Source organism: Somniosus microcephalus, chromosome 9 (genome assembly GCF_052327205.1).
Source record: "Somniosus microcephalus isolate GS21.2 chromosome 9, FLI_Smic_1.0, whole genome shotgun sequence".
Classification (NCBI taxonomy): domain Eukaryota; kingdom Metazoa; phylum Chordata; class Chondrichthyes; order Squaliformes; family Somniosidae; genus Somniosus; species Somniosus microcephalus.
The window spans coordinates 89,426,880-89,436,526 of record NC_140995.1 but is presented as its reverse complement, the minus strand read 5'-3'; the positions used below and the strand labels follow the sequence as shown (position 1 = coordinate 89,436,526).

The 9,647-nt window shown below is 49.4% G+C and overlaps 1 protein-coding gene across 1 annotated transcript; it reads left to right on the top strand.

The window, feature by feature from the left end:
• The first annotated feature begins 5,260 nt into the window (after positions 1–5,260).
• On the top strand, positions 5,261–8,999 carry LOC147112513 (uncharacterized). Its single transcript, XM_085998189.1, has 2 exons — positions 5,261–6,575; positions 8,916–8,999. Exons 1-2 carry the CDS (start codon positions 5,508–5,510, stop codon positions 8,997–8,999), a joined length of 1,152 nt encoding a protein of 383 aa, XP_085854315.1. The 5' UTR covers positions 5,261–5,507.
• The last annotated feature ends 648 nt before the right edge of the window (positions 9,000–9,647 follow it).

Sequence of the window (9,647 nt, the reverse complement as noted above, 5' to 3'; positions counted from 1 at the left end):
GGAGAGCGAGACTGGGGAGAGATAGGGAATGGGGGAATAATCAGGGGAATAATTACATATTTGGGAATAACCACTTTGAGCTCCCTTTCCATCTACACAGGCATAACTGCGACAAACAGACAAATGCTAACGGAAAACAGCTCCTGCAGCTCTGTTGAAGCCTGGGTCTGTACATTGTCAATGGTAGGTTCATGGGAAGACTACCTAGGAAGATCCACCTATTGCTCACCTCTTGGCTTCAGCACCATAGACTATATGATTATGGATCTGGACCCATCCTCTTTCAGAGCATTCACAGTCAAACCACAAACAACACTGTCAGATCACAGTCAAATTACTGCATATCTTAAATGGACAGAAACAACCAACACAGAAACACAACCCAGTAAGCTGTACAACATTAAAAAATGCTACAGATGGGCCAAAAGCAGCACGGAAAAATACCAGAAAGCAATTAGCAATCAATCAACTCAAGCTCTCTTGGACGCCTTTCTGGAAAATACATACACACACAATAAAGAAGGCATAAACCGGGCAGTGAATAACCTAAATAATATTTTTGATAATTTGGCATCAATATCAAACTTGAAAGTTCGCAAGAATAAACCCAAAACAAAAAACTATGAAAAATGGTTTGACTCAGATTGCCAGAACATGAGGAAAAAACTCAGAAAAATATCAAACCAAAAACACAGACAGCCAGAAAATGAGGAATTACGCCTTACTTATTGTCAAGCACTAACACAATACAAAAACATACTCAGAACCAAGAAAGAGCAGTATATTAAGAATACACTCAGCTCCATTGAGGAATCCATTGATTCCAATTGTTTCTGGGACAACTGGAATACATTACACAAAAAACAATACGACGAATTGGCCATTCAAAACGGAGACACATGGGAAAACCATTTTGAAAAATTATACCAGAAAAACACACTAAGCTCAGAGCAATAACAAATATGCAAAAAACTGGAAAAGCTCGAATTGGCCATAAAAGATAACCAAAACCCGCTAGACCCCATAATAACTGAAAAAGAGCTATTTAAAAAACTCAAGGACCTGCGACCAGGAAAAGCTTACGGTGCAGACGGCATCCTAAGCGAGATGATTAAACACACGGACGATAAAATGAAATTGGCTATCCTAAAAGTCTTCAACTTGGTTCTGAGTGTCGGTTACTGCCCTGATATCTGGAACAAAGGACTCATAATGCCCATATACAAAAGTGGGGACAAAGTTGACCCAAATAACTATCGAGGCATCTATGTAAACAGTAACCTGGGGAAGGTATTCTGTAGAATCATAAACAAAAGACTTATAAACTTCCTTGAAGAGCACAATGTCTTGAGTAAAAGCCAAATTAGATTCCTACCAAACTATAGAACATCAGATCATATTCACCCTACAGACCCTAATTGACAAACATGTTCATCAAAACAAAAGCAACATTTTTGCCTGCTTTATAGATTTCCAGAAGGCTTTCGATTCCATCTGGCATGACGGTCTATTCTTAAAACTTATTGAAAGTGGCGTAGGGGGAAAAACATATGATGTAATTAAATCAATGTATACAAACCATAAATGTGCAGTTAAAATTGGAGACAAACAAACAAAATACTTCCCACAGGGGCGTGGTGTGACACAGGGCTCGCCCATCTCACTGACACTCTTTAATATTTACATAAATGAATTGGCAAAACTACTTGAACAATCTACAGCACCCGGCCTCACCCTATATGAATCCAAGGTTAAATTCCTCCTCTATGCAGATGACCTGGTTCTGCTGTCACCAACTAAGGAGGGTCTGCAGCAGAACCTGGATCTGCTAGAGTCGTTCTGTCAGACCTGGGCCCTGACAATAAACTCCCAAAAAACCAAAGTCCTTGTGTTCCAGCAAAGATCCAGACATCAGCGACCCAGAATAAATTTCACACCTAAAATTGAACAAACCACTAACTACACATACTTGGGCTTAAAAATCAGTTCTACGGGAAATTTTCATCTGGCTGTGAATGAACTGAATGAGAAAGCAAGAAGGGCTTTCTATGCCATTAAAAAATCAATCCAAAAGAAATCCCAATTAGCATTTGGCTCAAAATTTTTAAATCAGTAATTGAACCAATTGCACTCTATGGCAGTGAGGTGTGGGGACCGCTAACACAACAAGAATTTGCAAAATGGGACAAACACCCAATTGAGATCCTACATGCAGAATTCTGTAAAAATATCCTCCGTACTCAAAGGAAAACCATAAACAATGCATGCAGGGCAGAACTAGGCCAATATCCATTAATAATTACTATCCAAAAAAGAGCCACCAAATTTTGGAAACACCTAAAATTGAGCAACCCCCAGTGCTATCATTACAAAGCCCTGAAATGCCAAGAGAGGATCATAAAGAAGAATACCCTCAGTCAACTAGTCCTGGGATTCAGTGAAGTAACTACTAACACTACTAACAATAACCAACCCCAGGACAGTGACATCGTAACACAGAGAATTCGACCCAACACAATTGTCACTAAGCAAAAGGAAAAATATCTGTCATGTTGGGGAGAAACAACAAAAACCCAAAACAAACTCAATTGCTACTTGGCCCTAAACAGACAATACAACATGGCTGAATACCTGACCATGGTAAACTCCCATACCTATTAGGGGAACAGAGAAATTGTGTAACCTTAGCGGCAAACTATGTTACAGCTTGCCATAAACAGAGGGACAACCATTAAATATAAGAAAAGAGTATATACCAATTATACGAATGTATATTTATACACTCAGGGATATATCTGTTTATACACTGTATGGATAGATCTACATTTATGTGTTCAACCATAAATGTTTTTCGATGCTTTGGCAACATAAGATGTACCTTGTCATGCCATTAAAGCGATTTGAATTGAATTGAATTGAATTGAGAGAGACTGGGGGAAGAGAGAGAGACTGGAGAGAGAGAGAGAGACTGGGGAGAGAGAGAGAGACGGGGTAGAGAGAGAGAGATGGGGAGGGGGAATGAGAGAGTGATGGGGGAGAGAAATAGAAAGAGAAAAAGACTGGGGAGAGTGAGAGCGACGGGGAGAGAGAGATTGGGGAGAGAGAGAGACTGGGGAGAGAGAGAGAGACTGGGGAGAGAGAGAGTGAGACTGGGGAGCGAGAGAGACTGGGGAGAGAGAGACTGGAGAGAGAGAGACTGGGGAGAGAGAGACTGGGGAGAGAGAGGGAGACTGGGGAAGAGAGAGAGATGGGGAGATGGAGAGACTGGGGAGAGAATAATACTGGGGAGAGAAAGACTGGCATGGAGAGAGATAAAAGGCGTGAGAGAGAGACTGGGGAGAGACAGAAACTGGGGGGAGAGAGAGAAACTGGGGAGAGAGAAGTGAGGGACTGGGGGAGGGAGAGAGACTAGGGGGTGAGAGAGAGAGACTGGGGAGAGAGAGAGAGACGGGGAAGAGAGAGAGCGATGGGGAGAGGGAGTGAGAAAGCGACTGGGGGAGAGAGAGACTGGGGAGAGAGAGAGAAAGACGGGGGCAGGAAAGAGACTGGGGAGAGAGAGAAAAAGAGAGAGACTGGGGGAGAGAGAAATAGTGACGGGGAAAGAGAGAGACAGATTGGGGTGAGAGAGATTGTGGGAGAGAGCGCACGAGAGATGGAGAGAGAGAGAGAGACTGGGGAGAGGGAGAGACTGGAGAGAGTGAGACTGTGGGAGATGGTGAGAAAGAGAGGGCTCGATTTTCATTGAGCCGTGGAGGTGGGCTTAGAGGCGTGCGGGGGGTTAAAATCGCAAAAACTGGCTGGCGGGACCCCCCCCGCCACCGCCTGGTTCCCGACTCCGAGCAATTTTAACTCAGTCCCGATTCCGTCGTGCATCCAACAGGCGGGACTGGTCGTTAAGGCCCTTAACAAACACTAAATGGCCCCTAAAATCCTATTTTGAAAGGCCCTTGCGAATTTAACCCTTTTCCCACGTGAAACATGCCTGGTGGGAAACACGAATGTGAAACCTGGCGGGAGCACTATTGGATTGCTGACTATCAACTGCAGGTCAACCATTAAAGAGGAGATTTGATTAGCCATGATTTGCAGGTAGCAGGACTTAGTGGTCTCATGTCTGGGGCAACTTTTAGAAGGCTTAACCACACCTGTGGAAGGTTGGAGCCTCACACCCATCTCCAGTGTGACCTCTTGGGAAACCTCTCTCGCCACTTCACTCAGCACTTCCTCAACGGAGGCATATACCAGAAGCATGGGAGCCATTTATTTCCTTCCCATCTGGGCATTAGAGGAACTTGAGCACTAGCCGCGGCAGCAGCAGAACCAGGAACAACAGCAGCACCAGCAACAGCAGCAGCAGCAGGAGCGCCAGGCTGCTGTTCACCGACCTGAAGCTGCACAGGCCAGATGGGGCCAGCGCCTGGAAGTGGCTGGAGAGCACCTTGCTGCACATCAGGCAGGCCATGGGGACCCATATCTGCAATGGCAGTCCTACTCAGAAGGGCTTTAAACTAACTAGTGGGGGGGAGGTTCCTAGAGAGCAAATAATAAAAATGACAACAGAGAAGGTCATAGATTAGGTAGCAGTGGGGAAATTAAAAACCAGAGCGTGTCAGGAAGGGGCAGAAGGTATGGAGTAAAAGGTAAAGTAATAAAAAGGGCAAAAGCAGGAACTAAGTGTCACAAAACATCTTTGAAAGTTCTCTATCTGAATGCACGTAGCATTCGTAACAAAATAGACGAGTTAATGGCACAAATAACTACATATGGGTATGATCTTGTGGCCATTACAGAAACATGGCTGCAGGGTGACAATGCCTGGGAATTAAACATACCAGGTTATTTAACGATCAGGAAGGACAGGCAGGAAGGAAGGGGAGGTGGGGTGGCTATGTTAATAAAGGAAGGAATCACTGTAATACAGAGAAGTGATATTGGGTCAAAAGATCAGGATAATGAAACAGTTTGGGTGGAGGTAAGGAATAATAAGGGGAAAAAAACACTAGTGGGCGTAGTCTATAGGCCTCCGAACAGTTGCAACTCTGTTGGACGGAGTATCAATCAGGAAATAGTTGAGGCTTGTGATAAGGGAGCATCTATAATTATGGGGGATTTTAACTATCATATTAATTGGACAAATCAAATTGGGCAGGGCTGCCTTGAGGATGAGTTCATTGAGTGTATTAGGGATGGATTTCTTGAGCAGTATGTAACTGAACTGACCAGGGGGCAAGCAACCTTAGATCTGGCCCTGTGTAACTGTGGTAAACCACTAATCTGCCTGTACAGAACATGTCTGGGCATGCCTCAGCTGGCTCCGCCCCTGGCTCCACCCCTAAGCCCAGGTATAAAGGTGATTGACCTCCAGTCCCCCTGGCTTTAAGGATCGGTCTACCAGCAGAGGCATGCTCGTATTCTTTTGTTAATAAAAGCCTACTTGTTATAAGTTTAACTCTTAGTCTTCTGGAGTTATTGATGGCGCATCAATTTTATTAACAAAAGGTTTTGAAATGGAGCAAATCCTGAAACCGGAACGCCTGGAACTGGACCCTCAAACGGCGGATGCATCAAATAACTTCGAGCACTGGCTGAGCTGCTTCGAAGCATTCCTGCAGGCCTCCAGCACTACCGTCAGGACCGAAGCCGACAAACTGCTAGTACTGAACTCACGGGTGAGCCACCAAGTATATTCAATTATCCGAGATGCTGTATCCTACACGGCCGCTATCACGATACTAAAAGAACAATATACTAAGCCAGTCAATGAGGTCTACGCTAGACACCTCCTGGCTACCCGCAAACAGCGACCCGGGGAATCGGGTGACGAATACCTACGGGCACTGAGAGTCCTCGGCCGGGACTGCAAGTGCAAATCGGTGACGGCCGCGGAAAATACTGATGACCTAATCAGAGACGCCTACGTCGCCGGCATCAGGTCCAGCTACACTCGACAGAGATTGCTAGAGCAAAGTGGGCTCAATCTGCAGAAGGCTGTGGCCCTTGCTAACTCGCTGGACGTGGCCCTCCGAAACATGGATGCCTACCCCCCCGACCATACGGCCCTCCCCGCCCCGTGGATGTCGCGGGGGCCGCCATCTTGTGACACGGTAAGGTCACAGGCCTGCGCCACGCCACCACCGCCACGGCCCACCTGCAGCCCAACTACAGCTGCGATGTCCAGAGGCTCAAAGTGCTATTTCTGTGGCCAGGCCAAGCACCCCAGACAACACTGCCTGGTGAAGGACGCGATCTGCTCCAAATGCGGAAAGAAGGGGCACTATGCCAAAGTGTGCAGGGCGAAACCGACCAACTCCAGCAGCGCCGCGTGTGAGCCGTGCAGGTCGCCATCTTGGACACCACCAGCCGCGTGTGAGCCGTGCGGGCCGCCATCTTGGACATCACCAGCCGCGTGTGAGCGATGCGGGCCGCCATCTTGGTCGTCACTTTGGGACCAGGCCCCTGACTCCCCCACTGCCTCGCGCGAGTACAACAGCGACCCACCGACCTCAACGATGGCCTCCATCATCCTGGACCAATCCAGGCTTCACCAACTGGCCAGGTCCACGATGGACATCAAGGTAAACGGTCACGCAACAAACTGCCTATTTGACTGCGGGAGCACGGAGAGCTTTATCCACCCCGACACGGTGCGACGCTACTCCCTATCAGTCATGCCCACGCGCCACCTGGTCTCTGTGGCCTCCAAGTCCCATACGGCGGACGTCGGCGGCTATTGTGTAGCGACCCTGACAGTAATGGGCACAGAGTACAAAGACTTTAAACTCCTTGTCCTGCCACAGCTCTGCGCTGCTGTGCTACTGGGACTGGATTTCCAGTGCCACCTAGAGAGTGTCACGATGGCGTACGGCGGGCCCCTGCCCCCACTTACAGTCTGCAGCCGGCAAAATTTAAAACAACCGCCGCGCACAATATGCAGCCTATCCACCCTGAAAGTCAGCCCCCCCCCCGTTGTTTGCTAATCTCGCCCACGACTGCAAGCCCATTGCAACAAAAAGCAGGCGGTACAGTGCCGGGGATAGAAGCTTCATTAAAATAGAAGTAGAGAGACTCCTGCGGGAGGGGATTATCGAGGGCAGCACCAGCCCATGGCGAGCCCAAGTAGTGGTCGTGAAGACCGGCGAGAAACAGCGCCTGGTCATTGACTACAGTCAAACAATCAATAGGTATACCCAATTAGACGCATACCCCCTTCCCCGCATATCTGATATGGTCAATCAGATTGCACAGTACCGGGTATTCTCTACCATTGACCTGAAGTCGGCATACCACCAACACCCTATCAGGCCTGAAGACCGCCAGTATACTGCCTTCGAGGCAAACGGCCGCCTCTACCACTTCCTCAGAGTCCCCTTCGGCGTCACCAACGGGGTCTCAGTCTTCCAAAGGGAGATGGACCGGATGGTTGACCAGAACGCGCTGCAGGCCACTTTTCCCTACCTGGACAATGTCACCATCTGCGGCCATGACCAGCAGGGCCATGACGCCAATCTAGAAAAATTCCTCCGAACAGCCCAGCGCTTAAATTTGACATCCAACAAAGAAAAGTGTATGTTTCGCACCACCCGCCTCGCTATCCTTGGCTGTGTAGTGGAAAACGGAGTCATCGGCCCCGACCCCGACCGAATGCGCCCCCTTCTGGAACTACCCCTGCCTCACTGCCTCAAAGCCCTGAAGAGATGTCTGGGGTTTTTCTCTTATTACGCCCAATGGGTGCCCAATTACGCGGACAAAGCCCGGCCCCTTATCAAGTCAACCTCCTTCCCCCTGGTGGCAGAGGCCCATGCAGCCTTCACCCGCATAAAAGAGGACATTGCAAAGGCTACAATGCACGCCGTGGACGAGTCCATCCCTTTCCAAGTGGAGAGCGATGCGTCTGACTTCGCCCTGGCCGCAACCCTTAACCAGGCGGGGAGACCTGTGGCCTTCTTTTCACGAACCCTCCAGGGCCCCGAAATTAGACACTCCTCAGTCGAAAAGGAGGCCCAGGCTATAGTGGAGGCTGTACGGCATTGGAGGCATTACCTGGCCGGTAAACGCTTCACCCTGCTCACTGACCAACGATCAGTAGCATTTATGTTCAATAACAAGCAGAGGGGCAAAATCAAAAACGACAAGATATTGCGGTGGAGGATCGAATTATCCACCTACAATTATGATATCTTATACCGGCCTGGGAAACTTAATGAGCCCCCGGACGCCCTATCCCATGGAACATGTGCCAACGCACAGGTCGATAGGCTACAGGCCCTCCACAATGATCTCTGCCACCCGGGGGTCACCAGGTTTTTCCACTTCATTATGGCCCGCAACCTGCCTTACTCCATCGAGGAGGTCAGGACCATGACCAGGAACTGCCAAGTCTGTGCCGAATGCAAACCGCACTTTTATAGGCCAGACGGGGCGCACCTGATAAAAGCCACCCGCCCCTTCGAGCGCCTAAGCGTAGATTTTAAAGGGCCCCTCCCCTCCTCTGACCGCAACACGTACTTCCTCAACATCATTGACGAGTACTCCCGTTTCCCGTTCGCTATCCCCTGCCCGGACATGACCAGCGCCACAGTCATCAAATGTCTCAATGACCTCTTCGCCATATTCGGTTTTCCCAGCTACATCCATAGTGACAGGGGCTCGTCGTTCGTGAGCGACGAGCTGCGCCAGTACCTGCTCGAAAAAGGGATAGCCACGAGCAGGACCACCAGCTACAACCCCCGGGGTAACGGACAAGTAGAAAGGGAGAATGCGACAGTGTGGAAAACCGCCATGCTAGCCTTAAAGTCCAGAGGCCTCCCAACCTCCCGCTGGCAAGAAGTCCTCCCCGATGCGCTTCACTCCATACGGTCACTACTCTGTACCGCCACGAACGCCACCCCTCACGAGAAAATGTTCGTCTTCCCTAGGAAATCCACCTCGGGGACATCGCTACCGCCATGGCTGACGTCTCCAGGGCCCGTCTTGCTCAGGAAGCGCGTGAGGAGCCATAAAATAGACCCCCTGGTCGAAAGGGTCCACCTCCTCCACGCCAACCCACAATATGCATACGTGGCATATCCTGACGGGCGGGAGGACACGGTCTCCATACGAGACCTCGCACCCTCAGGTGCCACCGAAAACACCATTACCCACTACCCATTACCATTACCCACTACCATTACCCACGACACACCCCTAGAAGGGAATCCACATCTAACCCAAGTAGACGGCACGCCAGGGCCCTGTGACCCACCCTTATACACCCACCGACCCCGCACCCATGAAGACGACACGCCGGTGCTCCGGCCCACGCGGGAAACGGCCGTGGGAAAAGAACCGCCGCAGCCGGCACCACGATGATCACTACGGCAGACAAGACCACCGGAGAGACTTGCCTATATGAACTTCTGAGACACTTCACCCCGCCGGACTCATTTTAAACAAGGGGTGAATGTGGTAAACCACTAATCTGCCTGTACAGAACATGTCTGGGCATGCCTCAGCTGGCTCCGCCCCTGGCTCCACCCCTAAGCCCAGGTATAAAGGTGATTGAACTCCAGTCCCCCTGGCTTTAAGGATCGGTCTACCAGCAGAGGCATGCTCGTATTCTTTTGTTAATAAAAGCCTACTTGTTATAAGTTTAACTCTTAGTCTTCTGG